Raw genomic sequence first — 18,146 nt, 5'->3', positions numbered from 1 at the left:
ACTACTTATAAACAAGGCTCATTATTCTGTTAAAGAATTTTTGGGTGACTGTTTTAGTAGCTGTATCTATGGTATTCCCAACATAAATATATATATATATATATATATATATATATATATATATATATATATATATATATATATATAAGAAACATAAATTTGGTTGTAAAATATAAAAATAATAAAAACGGTTATGTTACTTTCATTATTATTTGTTGTTTGTCTACTTGTATTTGTGCCATGGTTATAAATAAATATAAATAAAAAAATAAATAAATATAAATAAATTCTATCTATGTATCAATCTAAAATCCAATTAAAACATTGAACATTCTAATTTTGACCCAGTCAATATAGGCCTACTATGCAAAATTCAAGAACTAGAAACAAATCAGAAGTCAAGGACCATTGAGTTGGTAGGCTCATCCTGAGTCCTGTCGTCTATAATTTACTGATCCGTAACTACCTTTAGTTTTGTTTTTGGCACGAGTACAGGTTGTTATTTTACTGATATCTTATAGTATTATGTAGTTGTGAATCGGTATTTTATGCAATCGATTATTGTTTCATAATCTTATCCAGCCCAGCTGTACAACTCTGACGCTGTGGGATATGGATTTTATATGAAATACCAGGCAGCAATCTTTATAACAACTATTTTTGTCATTCGCCTCTCAACCTCATTGCAATAACACCCTGTATATATTTGTCACTTTTTGTCTAAGTCTAAAGTCAGTGTTAAACGATCTTTAAATTTTAAAAAATGCAAACAAACCAACAAGGTATTGTCACAATTGAACAAAATAAACGTCGTAAAAAAAATTAGTAATTGAACCTCCATAGGTTCCCATCATAATGCAAATTTAGTTATTTCATATTTTAGTATTAGATCTACCACATATTTTATAATTAATAGAACGGAATCAAAAAGCCAACTATCATACTTGTTTTAATTATTATTAATTATCTACTTACAGAAGATCATGCACATTCAAAAGATTTTAAACCTTTCAGCTAAAAATCTGAAAAAACAATAATTGACCTTTTTTAAAAATTACAGAGATAAGAATAAAAAGGTAAATTACAAAGACCATATTAATTTAAAACCTGTAATTTAAGAACTCTGAAGGTTTTAGGTCTATTGATATTGTTTGGTTTTTGTAAGTCTTAAAGCTTTTTTCTACCTTTATTTCTATTGGTAACTTATTAAGCACGAATAAGTGCAACAAATCTTCTGGATTCTTCGTTCTTCTGTCATTTGTAAATCGAACAAAATCAAAGAATACATTGGACAGACAGGAAGACAAATATTAACTAGGCTCAAAGAACATGAAATCTTATTCGCTAAAATTAAAATTTTTGCATGCAATTAATTTTTCTACCAAAGCTCTACCTACCCTCTCAAAGAGTATATATGACGCAACAGGACTCCAGAAGAGTAAATAGTGGTAGTAGCCTGTGGAAGTTTCTGTGAAAAATATATATAAACCTGGGAACTGTGAGAAGTCTCGTCTCCTTTAACCTAACCTAACAATGTTGTTTGCACAGGTTCAAAATGGTGCGTATTCGCACCTGTGCTACTGTCCCAAAAAATTATTCCATATGGGAGTACAGAAAAAATGTTTGCATAATTAACTGTTTTAAGATGTTCCAAGGCTAGATATTTTGATGAGATCCTTAAAGAATAACAGGACTTAGTAATCTTCTTACAGAGGTTTGATAAATGTTCTGACCAAGTTGTGTGGTTATCTATTCTGACTTTACCCGGAACATCTTTATTTTGTTAGACTTTAGCAAGACCACTCTCCGTTGAGTTAGGTGTACCACAAGGTAGCATATTGGGTCCCTTACATGTACAATTTGTACGTTTAACTTTGTAAAAGCTTTAAAATGTTGTATTTATCACCTATACGCTGACGACATTCAAAATTACTTTTCAAAATCATGAAATTATAAAATATTATTAAAATAAATATAAAATTGCATTCTATCATCTACTGCAATTAAATTCAACTAAGTCGTCGGTGTTGGCTTTTGGAAATGACTACCAGGTGCGTAAAGTCAAAAACAAAATGATCATAAAAATTAATGACACTTCTATACCATACTCGGATTAATCGAAAAGTTTAGGACTGATCTTGGACTCTAGACTGCGGGCCACGGATTACATTACAAACAAATTGGGAATAGCATATGGGAATTTAAAGTTAACATTCAGTCATAGATAATTTCTTCCAATTGTTATAAAGAAACTGCTGTGTGAATCCATCGTTTTATCACAGTTCAATCATTGCATTGTGTACGCAACCTGCCTGTACTCTGCTGACCAATAATCTATCCAGAAAATTCAAAACTCATGATTGCGGCTTGAATATGGAGTTCGCCGGCAGGATCATATTTCGCCATACTTAAGTATAAATCTCCTTAATATCTTTATAATGAAACATAAGGAAAATGTTATATTGAGAATACCACAACATCGAAAAGAAAAGTCTTTTCGGTATATTCTTGAAACTCATTAATTTCTGTATCGGACAATCACTCTGCTGTTTACCCCTACCCCCTCCTTTGTCCTTTGTCCCGCGATTTCTCTCTTTATTGAACACTGTATTTAATGATAAATGTATTCTAAACTCTGCGTAACATATTTAATTTTGTTTTTTGATTATTTTTTTCCTTGTTCTTAGGGAAATTTGGTTTACATCAAATTGAGGCTTGAACAGTGTCTGTCTTTGCCGGACCCCCAAAAAATCAAATAAATTGTTAAAATTATTAAATTACAATTTTGTATTTCACTTAATTATCAATGCTTTGTATAAGTATACACATATGAAATAAGTAACATATGTAAAATCAGCTTTTTATTGGGTTCGCGTTTGTTCACAGGGCCTCCTTGGATCTGCCGGGGCATAGGATGTTGGGTCACTATGCGCCCAGAGAAAAGGGACCCTATGGCAGTGTACCACCCCCTTCAGGGTTGGACAATAGAAGAAGCAGTTACCCATCTTATTCCGGTAAGTGATTGCGTTGATTTTGTCCTTAAAATTCGGTTACAAAAACTTGGTTGTTGATTGTAACAATTAGCTGCAAATTTTGTTTCGGGAGCATAAATTAACTATTATACCCTTAAGAGTTTAATCATTTATTTATTTAATAATGTACCTTGGCCAGTTTTAGTACAAGATTTATGCCTATATCACATGACGCTTCAGGATACTCATAAAACTATTAAAGCTGGTTTCAAGATAATCAAGGCGATGAGCGGATTATGTCCAACATTCGTGCGCCTAAAGAGCCGATAAAACGCGTTGATGAAACTTAGATCATCAATAAAGAAAGCAATATGGGAAAATATAATTCATGTCTGATCTCTTCTAACCGCCGATGTCGGTAGTTCAAATCTCTCCTGGAGCAATTTAAAGTCGTAGCTATACCCATCACAGAAGAGAATGTTTGATTTATACGCCATTTGCCTCAGAAAATTTCTTTGTACTTGCAATATTCTAATATAGGTCTAACTAGGCAGCAGCATAATAATCTAATAGCAGAAATACTTGTGAAGTCTGATGTTTTTTTAATGAAGCCAAGCATATTTAGCACACATTCTGATGAAGAGTTTTGGTGTTGCGTAAGGAACCCACTTTTTTCAGATGTAAAAATAATCTATGCATTGCTAGGACGTTCCTCTGTGATAATACAAATGATTGTGGGGATTATTCCGATGAAGAAGGTTGCAAAAATTTTAAAATAATGCATATGAACTCCACCTGTCACGAAGGCGAATGGCAATGTACTCATCATTTATGTATTCCAAAGGAATGGGTGCGCAATTAAGAAGCAGATTGTCTGGATGGTTCAGATGAAGGGATTGGTTGTTTGCAGAATATAGATTGTGATGGTTTTGAATGCAAAAATAATGTGTGTATTCCTAATGAATGGAGATGTGATAAAGCCGATGATTGTGGAGATAACAGTGATGAAGTAGATTGTGAACACCATTTTGATCCAAAGAAGTGCACCTTGAAGGCAGGAAAATTTCTATGCCAAGACAAAAAAGCTTGCGTCGACTTAAAGCACGTTTGTGATGGAAAGAAACACTGTTTAGATACTTTTGATGAAAGCGGGATGTGCTCGAACTCAAGACTGAATTGTCTGCCACACCACTGTTTATGTCCGTCTGGTTACTGCAACGTCAATGAGAAAACTTGTGCCGATATTAATGAGTGTGAAGTGTGAACAAACTTGGATCATATGAGTGCTATTGCGATCACAAATACATTCTTCAGGATGATAAAAAGACATGTAAAGTTTTTGGTTAGCCTACCTAAGGGATTAACAAATAAAGTGGAGTCCATTATTACTCCTAGATCACTGATGTTTAACACCTGAGACAATGGAGCGGCATTTTGCTATGTTCAGTCTCTCGGGGTCAGATTGAAATTTAAGACAATCATGCTGAAAAGAAATAGCTTGATAGAAGAAGAATCTAGAAGATTTAAATATCATCAATAAGGGTGGTACACCAGAGGGGATAGGAAAATAAAAATCTATCCGTTAGGTAGCTAGTTATCCATTGGACAAGAGTCATCTGAAGACCAGCTGTCAACATAAGTAACCAGATTCAATTCTGTGGACCTCTGATTGTCAATTATTGTTGAGCTGAAAATGAACTTCAACTAATCAACTATCTTTTCGAAGAATTTGGAAATACAGCTTAGGTTCCATATGGGTCTGTAGTTTGCAGACGTCTGCTTTATTTCCATTTTTAAAAATGGGTGTCAAATAACAAAATTTCCAGAAATCCGGCAAAACTTTAAGCTTTTAAAACAATCTTATGCGATTCCCCAAAATTGTTTCAATTTTTGTTATCAGTTAAACTAAGTTCACATTACTTTACACGCCTTAAGGAACTATGGAACTTTCGCAAAGTCGATGTCATTTTGTTGTGCACGCACCCTGTATAAAGTGTCTTTCACGTCTCGCCGAAATTCAAAATCATAGCAAACTTTGGTAAATATAAAAATTTACGATACTGTTTAAACCAAATTATATCATCTTTTATAGTTTTTCATTTACAGCTAATTATTTATCCAAGAAAACGTCAATTTTCATGGTCTTTTAGGCAAGGTTTTTTTCATTTGCATTTTCATATGCTCGTTTAACCAAATCTTCACCAATAGTTTATCTATACCAGGCCCTTGATGCTGAACGGTGATCAAATGCACCAAACAAGTTGCTATTCAATCTTTGTCTTTTAACAGACATTTCTACATTTGCAAAGTATTCTCGCGGTTTGGAAGACCGGTGTGAATGCAAATTATCTAAATGTTTGTTCAATCGACTTTTTTTGAAAAATTCTGAAGTCAGTACCTTCATACATACAACACACTGTGGTTTCATTGTACCATTGTCTTTTATTTGTGTAAAACCGTATTTAAGGAATTTCTAAAACTAGTAAAAACTTGCTCCCTGACTCGTCAATGTATTTGTATCTTGACGTACTGAGCAGGTATGGTCTGTTCATAGATATTAGAAAGTGACCAATTGCTTTTTAATGGGATTATCCAAGGATGGTCATTAACATACAATGCAACAAGATTATTACATAAAGTTTCGGAATTTAAATTCAAGTAAAATTGTGGTCCGTAATAGAAAATAATGTTATACCTACCTGTGTTTAATATTCTTTGGTTTGGTATACTACTTAGTTCAAGTTTATTAGTAATCATTCTTATTTCGTGTGTAATACAGCGTGTGTTGAATCGTGTGCGAATTATGCAAAATATGTGCGAGTATAGTGTATCTCAGGAGATGCTCCCGCCCAAATGTAGAAAACACTATTCTATTGAGACTAATGAAGTTATAAACAATGTTTGTTTGACTCTCATTGAACGTGGTGCCAGCAAGCAAGCATTTTTAGAAGAAACGGCCACATTGACGAAAATTCCAACATCAACTGTATGGAGTGTAGATGAAAGTGATCGAGATATAATACGGCGTAAAATTTGCCAGTTATACGAGGAACAAAGCGTGCCTACATTAGATATCTTAATTAGGAGGCTTGAAAAAGATGAAACCGGTGTTAAATGTGGCAGAACTACCTTATGGAAATGTATTCAACACATGGGTTTTAGATTTAAAAAAATTGCCAAAAGGCAAGTTTTAATGGAATCTTTTAGAATTCGGAAATGGCGACTGGAATATCTAGAAAAAAATAGGATTTACAGAGAACAGCAAAGGCCAATTATTTACTTGGATGAAATCTGGTTCGACACTTATGATATCCCGGAAAAGGGTTAGGTTGACTCAACTGATAAGTGTAAAACAAACGCGTCATCAAAAAGAGGTTAAAGAATAACTATTTCGCATGCTGGCTCTAAAGATGGTTTTATTCCAAATGGACTTTCTCTGTCTGCGAAAAATATTAAAGATTCTTCTCTGGATTACCATGAAAACACCACCGCTGATTTATTTGAAAGTTGGTTTAAAAACAAACTAGTTCCAAACATTCCTCTTAATAGCGTAATTGTATTGGACAATGCAAGTTATCACAGTAGGCAGTTGACTAAAATCCCTTCCTCATGTGACACAAAAGCAACAATCCAAAACCACATGTATAATAACTACATTTATTTTCACGAAGATTGTACTAAAAAGCAAGTAATTAACCTACAAAAGGAATACGTCTGTGATAATTATGCAAAAAATCTAGGGCATACAGTTTTAAGGCTTCCACCTACCACTGTATATTTAGTCCCATTGAACATGTTTGACACCAACTGAAATCTGCCATTCGTCGTAACCATGTTTTTCCCCGTGTTAACACCAATGTCCTCAAACTTTATAGAAACCGAAGTTTTTAACATCCCTCCACCATGTTGGGCAAATTCTGTTAAACATATAGAAAAAGCAGAACAATCGTACATCTATATTGCAAATAATATAGAACAAATAATAATTAGAACAGGCGATGATAGCGACAGTGATACTGATATATTATGCGAATAATTTTAAGTAATTTAAGTAGGTAATAAAAATAATTTGTAATTTTATTTTAGATTTAAACATAATACATACATAAATAAATAAATATTGTTTAGTATCTTTCCTAACAAAACCCCAAATAATTAAATTCTAAGCAAAGTACGGACCTGTTCGGCCATATTTCATTCTTACAGCTTGCCCGGGTCTTTCCTTAATTCGTATCAGTTAGTCACTTTCTTATATCTATGAACAGACTTTAGCCGGCGCTGTGCTTTACTGCGCAAACTCGAGTGTGTTGAGTGAGCTGGCGTGGTCTGACGCTAAATTGTTTAATTATTTGATATACACTTTTTACTCACAAAAGTGTAATTTTTACCCTATTTGGGGTAATTCAGCCCGGTTCCCCGACCTCTGGGCTAAATCAAAAAGTCTTATGTCAAAACTTCATTTTTTTATTTGACCCAACTAATTTTTTATTGATTCACATATCTTTATTTTAAACAAATGCCATAAAGTTGTTGAAATAACAACAAAACTTAAGATAATTTTTTTTAAATTATTCTACCCGGCCCTCTCGTTCTATCCCCAAAAGGGTGGGGATAATTGGCAGTAGATTTGATAGATTTCGTTTATATGAATTATGTACTTGCACCGGATAAATGTAAAAAGGTACGTATTTTAATAAATAAACAATATAAATCTGGACGCTCGTGTCGGGCGTCGGAAATCGAAAAGAAAAATCGAAAAACTTTCCCTTGAGCGTTGACTAGCCGGAGCGCGTCAAATTAGGCGTGCGGGTGCGGATGACAACATGACAATGGGACAATTACGTGCGTCGGTCTCCCCCCCCCCCCCCCCCCCTCGTCACCGTCGTCACGCCTGCAAACAATGGATCAACAAACAATGCGGACGCATTGTCCGCGACGATTGGGTTACCAAAACATACATTACGCACGCGGTTAGCGATTATCGCGACCTTCCGAGTATTTTTATGACGATTTCGATTACGGGCCGGTTAAAAGTTTAATAATATTTTGATAATTTACCTATGACGAAAAAATGGCAAAAAGTATTTAGGAAAGCGAAATCTAACCCCGAGGACATATTTTATTTATGACGTAATAATTATGGCCAATGTGATTTTCAAAACTGAAAACTAAATATAAAAAAATTGTAACATCAAAAATGTTGCCAAAATAAATAAGAACTAAAAGTTCAGATTTTCACGAAATTATATATTTTGATATGACAATTGTTTCGACAACACCGTCTCTTTATCAAATGTAATATTTACAAACTACCTGCTACTATATATACCGAAAAATGACAATAAAACCATAATTAATGTTGTTGTGAGAATTTGAGTTCAATAAAGCAGAGGTATTTGAATCTAGTTGACTGAGAAATATATTTGAATGTCTCATTTTGTTAATCTCTATGGCTTCCAATAAATTTAATTTTCAACTTTTTGTGGATGTATGTAAAATATCAAAATTGTCGTCAAAAATGTGTTTTTCTATGTTTAATAATTAGAATCTAGACTATTGTTTTTAAACGCTCCTTTATGTTCGTTAATGCGTTTCTTGAAGGATCTACCTGTTTGTCCAATATAAATTTTAGTACATAATCCGCATTTCAACCTGCAGACACGTGATTTGTGATTATTGTTTTTTTAAATTTTTCCTATTGTGTTGTTAGTTCTGAAAGTTATTTTTAATCCCCATTTTGACAAATGTTTTGAAACTTTTTCACTGGGTTCTCCTATGTATGTAATTGTTTTAAATTGTTCGTGTTCTGTATTAGGTTTCGGATAAATAGAGTTTACGGTTGGCTGGATTTGTTTTTTATTTATAATTTAATCTATAATGGACGGATTGTATCCGTTGTTCAGAGCAATTTGTTTAATGATATTAAGTTCTTTGTTGTAATTTTCTGTTGAGGGTGACGTATTATGAAGTCTGTGTATAAAAGAGTGAAATGCAGCCATTTTGTGTGTATAAGGGTGATTTGAGCTGTTATGTATGACTGTGTCCGTGTGTGAAGGTTTATGATAAATGGAAAAATCTAATTTGTTTTGCGTTTTCGTAATAGTTAAGTCTAAAAAATTCTGTTCAATCTCGATATTGAATCTTATATGATTATGTAATGAGTTAATGTAATTTAAAAATGAATTCAATTGTCTGTTCATTCCAACAAAGCAAGCAAAGACATCATCCACGTATCTATACCAACATGTAAAACTTTTATTTAAAGGATGTTCTAGTATGATATTTTACAAATTATCCATAAAAATCTCGGCTAACAAAGGACTAAGTGGTGGGTTTCCCATAATCAAACCTTCTGTCTATTAAATTCAAAATAATTTTGGTCTAAAGATATTATTAAGCAATCAAATAAATCTTGTTTCTCCAATGGGTTAACCTGTTTCCGAGTTAGGGTGAAATCTACTAAATCTATCACATCCATAGGTGGAATACTGGGAAATAAGTTTTGTACATCAAAAGACAATAGTGGTGCGTTAGAAGGGATATTTTTAATTTTGTTGGTTAATTCAAAAGAATTTTTTATTGCAAATTTTGGTTTAAAATCTTTGTGGAACTTTAAAATATTTACTAATTTTGTTGAGAGTTTAACTGGTGGAGCTGTTACGTAAGACACGACTGGTCTAACGGGCATATCTTGTTTATGTAATTTAACTAAAGAATATAATTTCGGCGGTTGTGAATTCATAATTGTTAAAAAATACTTGTCTTTGTCACTAAATAGTGTGGAATCAGTAATTGCTTCCTTGACTTGTCTTTGATATAACTCGGTAGGATCGTGTTTGATACATTGGAAAAGTTCTGGTTTAAGAAAATTGTTGGTTTTTGAAATATATTCTGGGAGATCGATAGCTATGACTCTCTTCCCTTTATCTGCATTGTAAATATTATGTTATTTTGAGAAGCTTTGTTTTTGATAGTTTTTACTAGTGACATTTGAGAAATTTCTTGGTGTTTTTTGTTATCTATTAATTGAGAGTTTAATAATACATGTTTGTTTAAATTAGAATCGTTAATGTCCTTAATTGCTAAATCACAATCGATCCCTAAACAGTCTAATTCTCTGTTAATGTACGAGTGCTGTAAGTTAAAGTTGAAACCTTTTTCCAGAAATTCAGCTTCATTTTGAGAAAATGTGCCTGTTAAGTTTATGAACCTGTTGTAAAATTGGTGGTCGGTATACTTTGTAATAACTGGCTTGCTGTTAGATATTTTTGTATTAAAAATCAATTTGTCTAACTTTAGTTTTTGTGTAAGAAACTTTTTATGAATGATAGATGAAATGTCTGTTCGAACTCTATAATCAAATGTGTCCAATTCTAGGGGATTAAGTCTATGAGACAATTCAGAATGTATTACCTTTACATAATCCCGTTTTGTGTACTCGTGTCTTCGTTCTTCCTTCATCTATTTCGTCTGGCCTTGTAGCGGGACTTCTGTTGTTGGTTTTTAATTTTATAAACTTGGGAAAACCTTATTTTGTAGACATTTGTTAAAAAATCAAATGTTTTGGGAACATATTCGGCACCGTAGAAGCAATTTGAAATACCAAATAGTTAAGAAACCAATTTTGGCTTCTTTCAAAAATTGAACTGACTTGACTTTTACTTGATGAAAATCCATTTAACAAAATAAATAATAACTAAAAGTTCAGATTTTCACGAAATTATATATTTTCACTAGACAATTGGTTCGACAACACCGAGAAAAATTTTTAATACAAAAGTTGTAAAATTTTTGCTGTATTACCTTTTAGACTTGTAAAGGAAAACAAACACGTATCGCGAAGTTTAGAAATAGCAATAAGTTTTTTATTTTTAAATGGAACGCCCTATATATTCGTTGTTACGATGCTGAAATATCACTGAGTGATCCATCCAATGATCATATCCTGTCATTTAGGTATTCACTAACTGGATCGGTATTGTGGGGCGGTGCGCCATCTCGTTACCAAACCAGGTTAATGCCATCCATATAATTTTCAATGCTATTTTGAATTAAATAATAATGATAATAATAATAATAATAATAATAATAATAGTAATAATAACAATAACAATAACAATAACAATAATAATAATAATAATAATAATAATAATAATAATAATAATAATAATAATAGCCTTTATTGAGAATTGAGATATATAATATATATAATACACAGTACAAAATATTAAAATCTCAAAGGGCAAACTCTAGCTGACTAAGTCGGCTAACCCAATACGATTACTAAATATATTATACACCTTTTAAATATAAAATATTCGTAAAAAATCGCAACAATTAAAAAAATAAATTCATATAATGCTGTTAATAATGAAAATATGAGAATGAAATAATTTTACATTACTTACAAATTCAAAAAAAAACTCGTAACAGCTAACAATGTATTTTTACAATAAGAAAAAAAAATAAATGATTAATTTTTAAATAATTCCTGCCCACTTGGTTCAAAAGCCTGATGCAAGGGGAAGTTTAATATGAAAATGTTTATTTTTGCAAAAAAATAAAAATAAATAAATTTATCGTCCTATTCTCTATTGGAGATCGAGGTTTTTCAATTTAAAATGGTCGAAATATATTCGTTTATTTTGAACACCCTGTAGCATCTAATTCAAATTTCGTTGCATATATATGTATCTACCTTCAAAAATACCTAATACTTTTGTATTTACCAAGCCTCGGAAATTAACTGAAATTGGAATAATTTAAAAAATCGATCGTAACATTTTATTTCTAAAATGTTAAAAAAATAAATCGATATACCTAATCTTGACAGTAATGAAGATAAAGAAAATCACTTACCGAAAAGTTGAATAGTTTAACAGTAAAAATAAAATAAAATATGAATAAAAATAATAAAATACAAATAACGCATTTTTAAAAAACAAACATAAAAATTGGCAATAATTGAAAAAATCAATTCATATAATGCTGTTAATAATGAAAATAAAAAATGGAATGAGTTGAAAACGTCGAATAATTTTAGATTACCAACAAATTAAAAAAAAAAGAAAACAAAAACCTCGTAAAAGCTCGCAATGTTTTGTTGGGTTGTCTAATAAATGAAAAAATAAATCGACATACCCAATCTTGTCAGTAATGAGAGTAAAGAAAATCACTTGCCGAAAAGATAAGTAGCTTAACAATCTTTAAAAATAATAATAGAAATTTGCAATAATTGAAAAAATAAATTCATGTAATACTGTTAGTAATGAAAATAAAAAAATTGAATGAGTTAAAAACGTCGAATTTTACATTACTAACAAATTAAAAAAAAAATAAGTGAAAAAATACATCGATATACCTAATGTTGTATTAAATGTATTGTAATAAACAAATTCACTTGCTGAAAAGTTAAGTTGAAGTTACTAAAAATACAATAAAATATAAATAAAAATAATGACATAGAAATAACATGTTTTTGAAAATAATCATATATAATAATTGAACAAAAAAAAATGGATTATGTTGAAAATGTCGAATAATTTTACATTATTAGCAAATTAAAAAGAATGAACAAAAAACCTAGTAAAAGCTCGCACTGTTTTTGTCCAATAAGATAAAAAATAATTTAAGAAATTATGAATTTTTAACGTAAATTATTCCTGCCCACTTGGTTCAAAAGTCTGGCGCAAGGTGAAATTTAAAATAAAAATGTTTATTTTTCTGAAAAAAAAAATCCTACAAGTTTATCTACCTCGAAAATTTTTGTTAACAAATCTATCTACCTTCAAAAATCCTCAAAACTTTTGTATTTACCATTTTCTTGTAACTTTGAGCCATTTTAACTTGTAACCATTGAGATAATGAACTTTACTCTATCTAAATTTCATTGAAATATGTACCGTATTATATATTAAAGGTCGTTATCATACTCGAGCCTCGAAAATAAACTGAAATTGAAATAATTTAAAAAATCGATGGTTACATTTTATTTCTAATAAGTGAAAAAATAAATCGATATACCCGATCTTGTCAAAAACGAAAATCAAGAAAATCACTTGCTGAAAAGTTAAGTAGTTTAACAAAAAAAAAAAATTAAATTAGATATAAATAAAAATAACAGAAATAACATAGAACGCCGCAATAATTGAAAAAATTAATTCATAAAATGCCGCTAATAATGAAATTAAAAAAAATGGGATGGAAGTTGAAAATGCTTCTACATTGCTTACAAATTCAAATAAATGAAATAAAAAAGGTCGTAAAAGCTGGCAATGTTTTTTTCCAATGGAGAAAAAGAAATTATTAATTTTTAACGTAAATTTTCCTGCCCAATTGGTTCAAAAGTCTGGCGCGAGGCGAAATTGAAAGTAAAAAATCTTTATTTTTGTCGAAAAAAAATCCTACAAATGCATCTTGCTCTAAAATTTTCGCTACCGGATATGTGAAAAACGTCTCCTATTCCATATTCCTTAATAAATAAAAAAAGGCAGCCGTCAAATTCACCCGGGTGTTCGATTAAAAAAACTCGCTATCCAACCTGGGGCGCTCTTGGTGTGGACAAAGGCCTTTCTCGCGCGCAGTCCGGCCGATCTGACACTCGCAAACGTACTTCACGTGGACGTGGAGTTTTCGCCGTTTCAAATTGAATTCCCCGTTGAAGCGGAAGGGACGCCGTGGGGCCTTTATCGAATTGAGATTACTAGTCGATGTTTGCCAAGTCCGAACCTATTCCGGATTATCCAATTCAGCGAATACTTTTTTAGCGTCGTGTATGCGCGCCTATAATAATAATATAATATTTATTTCAAATTTGTTACATATTATAACAAAGTGAAATGACGTCAAACATAAGTCTATCATAAATAAATTAACTAGCCTATTATAGTAGAGGATCCGGTTTAAGAACAACACCCCTCATTCTTTTCCGTGATATTTTTTTTTTAATAATAAAACTTATTGATTAATCAAAACTATTTTTAATTAAAAATTAATTAATTTCATTTTTTTTCTTGGTTACCATCAGTATTTTTCTTTATAAATTTAGTCTCAATCAAAGAAAAAAGTATATAGAAAATGCCATACAATGTTTGACTACCTTTTTTTACCAACCAGGTGTAAACAGCCAATCGGATGTAGTGATTTACCCTCATTCTTTTTCTTTAAAAATTAAATATGTAAATATACAGAATTTTATTACGAACCCAACGATATATGATTGACTTTCCAAATCGTGGCAAAGCTAATGATTGACACGATCTAAAGTTTCAATAATTTCATGTAAAAATAAAGTGTGACTGCGAGCGCTATATCTTTTTTCATGTACGCCAGAGAAGGATGTACAATAACAGCTGCGCATAAGACTCTTGCCAGAAAGAGAAAGGCGTGTGTTCAGTTCTCTGTGTATAAGACAAAGATAAATATATTGCCTCACTTAAAACTATTTTGGAGCCTTTATTTTTACATTCAATTTGGAAAACGATTTGGAAAGTCAATCATATATCGTTGGGTAATAAAATTCTGTATATTTACATATTTAATTTTTAAAGAAAAAGAATGAGGGTAAATCACTACATCCAATTACCTGTTTACACCTGGTTGACACGTATTGTTGCCTAAAAAAAGGTCAAAAACATTTTTTTTCTTTGATTGAGACTAAATTTATAAATAAAAATACTGACGGTAACCAAGAAAAAAAATGAAATTAATTAAGTTTTAATTAAAAATAGTCTTGCTAAGATGTAGACTGTCAATCATTTCTCATTCGAATAATCAATAAGTTTTATTATTAAAAAAACTTATTTTATCACGGAAAAGAATGAGGGGTGTTGTTCTTAATTCGGATCTTAGACTATTACATATTAAGGTAGTCATTAAGATAATAAGATTCTAAATGGATTAACAGCTGTATAAATAAAATGAGAATTTTTACAAACAGGACATTTTGGTGGATTTTCAGTTTGAGCCAGCATTGCTGTAGATTTGGAGAAAGTTGGCTTTTTGAGAAAAATTTGCTTTGTTTTAGTGTGAAAATTAATATTGTCCAACGCCAGACAATTTTTACTTAAAAATTGCTTTAATTTAGCATAACTTGGAATAGTACTGTCGTTGTGATGAAGTTCAAATCGTGTAACTAGAGAAACCGTGAGTGTTTTCAGCGTCATTTGAACAAGTATAAAGTCCCAGTGTTCCGTGGGTAACCCTAGTTTTTGCAAAGCTGCGACATTTTTTGAAAACGTATCTAATGAAGAGCGTAACTCTTTTGAATTATCTGAGGTAAGTTTGGGTGAGCTTTCGAGGTTATTCCATAAATTTGAAGCAATAACTCTCACATTATTGAACCTTTCTTTTAGTAAATCGTAAGCAATTGTGTAATTATCTGCTGTGATATCAAGCAAGAAACTAATAGGTTAAATTTGTCAATCGCTTTTAAGTGGGGGACCGTATGAACACGCGCATCAAATTGATCGAGAAAACTCCGAAACTCGGTAACTTCCCCGCTAAATGTCGGTAACTCAGGCTTGGGTAAATTTAAATACGCAGAGATGGGCAATTGTTCACCCGGTATAGCAACAGATTGCGTCGTCGGCTTCATTAAACGTTGCGTATAAATAACTTGAATTCTATAATATTGAATATCGAATTTTTTCCGAAAATCATCCTCAATCTTGAATAGTTCATCCGCATTTTCCTTATCACATTTTTTTTAAATAAATAAAATAAATAAAAACTGGTCAAACTCTTCACACACTAATATTAAATTATGTGCCCTGCTCTATTTACCTGGCTAAAAATTAAATTATCTAAATGAACAACTGCGTATTGCATGGACGAAAGGTACATAAAAAGGAATGCGAAGGTCATCGATTTTTTTTGTTTTGCTCAAGAATTAGATCTTGACAATCCAATTTCAAGTAACTTAATTAAAATTGTGCCCTCTCCGTGGTAATAATCGAAATCGAAATAATGCGGATTGAAATAATGAATTTATTTTAATTTCTGTAAGAGAGAAATGTTTTCCGTTGCGTAGCTAAGGCTAAAAACTGCCGAATCCGGATCGTTAGGACCAAATAATTTCTTTTCGCGGAGTAACCACCGGTATGAAAAGAAAATGGGCGGCGAGCTCGGAAGAGCTTTAAAGTGGACTGTAGGCTTTAAAGATACTACCGATCGCCAAACGGGCCGCTAAAGAACTTTAAGGTCTCACCTTAAGCGCACGCCTCCGTCTCCTCAGCAGGCCTGCTTCCTCTTTGCTGTAAGTTTTGCTACTCAATTCGCAGAACTTACTGGTGTTACGCCACGGACAACATAAAAACGCACAACGAAAATCGTTAGAATTAAAGTTCCCTTCGCGGAAAACGCGCCACAGAATGTTAATGCACTCCCGATCGGCTTGACCCAAAAAAAACTTTAACGGCAATACCGCGGTAAAAAATGTTCCAGCAACTTAAATTTTTATTTGAGTACGCACAAAATTATTTGTCTCAAAAAGCCGACTAAACCTAAGAAAACTTTCTCTCTTTGCAAATTAACAAAAAATAAAATAATAGAAAAAAATTATATATATACAAGGACAGACGTGTGATCTGTCCAAGCTGTTTGATTTTCTTCGTGAACAAACGTTGATTCTCAATCCGTTTAATATGCAGTGGTAACTTATTGTAAAGCTTAACACACATAAATTCCGGGCCTGTTTCAGTAATTCGAAGGCGGTGTATCGGGTAGTTTAAACTGTCCGCCCTGGTTTCTCTATACTAACTATTTCTTAAATGGTGAAAAAGGTTTAAATTTCTACGTAAAAACATTAGACATTCAAAGATGTACAAGGCGTGCACCATTCGACAAAATTCTTAACTGTTCTTTTCTGCGATACGAATACATCTTGTGTTTTACTGTGACGCCCCCAGAATATTATTCCATATTTAAGTACCGATTCGAAGTTTGCAAAATAAACTATTTTTAAGGCTTTTATTATCTAAACACTTGCCAAGAACTCTAATTCCGTAACATATTGAATTTAGTTTGTTTAGTAAGTAATTTATGTGAAATGTCCAGCCCAAAATTTGCATCAACGAAAACGTCCAAAAACTTGACACTTTCCGAAACGTCGAATGAATTCTTCGCGATTTTTAGTTTTGTTTTATTTTCTAATTTTGATTTTTTTGCTTTGAAGATTATTAGTTAGTTTATTTTGATGAAACCATTGTTTTACCTGTACGAAAAAACTACCGCTATCGCTTAACAATTGTGCCATGTTTTTGGTGCCAGTTATCAAATTTGTGTATTCCGCATAATTAAGTATTGTGTGACAGGGGTGTTCTGCTTCGATATACGGATCATTTATGAAAATAACAGACAAAAGTGGCCCTAGAATACTACCCTGGACGATTCCATATTCGATTTACTGGATTCACCATTTTTAGTAACTCCCACTACCTGCATTCGCCCATTCAGATAGGATTGTAACCACTTAACCCCTAACCCCATATCTTTCTAATTTCCCTAACAGTCCAGATAGTCATAGAGGCATGGATTAGATCCAAAAATATCCCCGTTGCTACTTCTCCTTTTTCAAAAAATTGCAACACTATTTTAGTAAATTGGAAGATTGCTGTTTGAGTCGATTTTCCTTTTAAAAACCCATGTTGATTATTGTATAGTAACTTAAGTTAATTAGGCGTTTATTATACATAGCCATCTCAAAGAGTTTAGAGAATCCAGGCAATAAACTGATGGACCTATAACTGAGGTTACCCTTCTTAAATAATGGTTTCACTAGTGATATTTTCAACCCGTGTGGAAATTCTCCATTTTGAAATGAATTATTAATTATAAGGCAAAATATATCTTTTACCTCATTTACAGAATCTTTAATTATACTAGTTGGTATTTCGTCTATGCCACTGCTATTTTATTTCAGAGCCTAGCTGACAAAAGTCTTCAGGAGTGACAGGTTTTAGGTACATTGACTGGTTGTTAGGTATTATACTGAGTTGGTACGGATTTTGTTTTATGTTTTTAAGAATGTTTGGGACTATTGAAGTTAGATATTTATTATATTTGTTGGCTATGTGCTCAGAATTTCCCTCTAGTTGAATATCATCATTTCTAGACTTCCTGTAATATCTTTAGTTATTGCCGACATTTTATTATCAGATTTCATAATTCGGTCGT

General features: G+C 31.9%; 1 protein-coding gene across 2 annotated transcripts in view; it reads left to right on the top strand.

Annotated features, from left to right (window-relative positions):
* Positions 1-18,146, top strand: part of LOC132707977 (5'-3' exoribonuclease 2 homolog) — a 41,211-nt gene that overhangs the window by 7,852 nt on the left and 15,213 nt on the right. For both annotated transcript variants that reach the window (XM_060680026.1, XM_060680025.1), the window contains exon 10: positions 2,887-3,014. In XM_060680026.1, the coding sequence (XP_060536009.1) occupies positions 2,887-3,014 (128 nt within the window). The remainder of the gene's footprint in view (positions 1-2,886; positions 3,015-18,146) is intronic.

Source organism: Cylas formicarius, unplaced genomic scaffold (genome assembly GCF_029955315.1).
Source record: "Cylas formicarius isolate icCylForm1 unplaced genomic scaffold, icCylForm1.1 PGA_scaffold_10__41_contigs__length_53128322, whole genome shotgun sequence".
NCBI lineage: Eukaryota > Metazoa > Arthropoda > Insecta > Coleoptera > Brentidae > Cylas > Cylas formicarius.
Note: the sequence above shows the minus strand (reverse complement) of the source record. Positions and strands in the feature narration are given on the sequence as shown.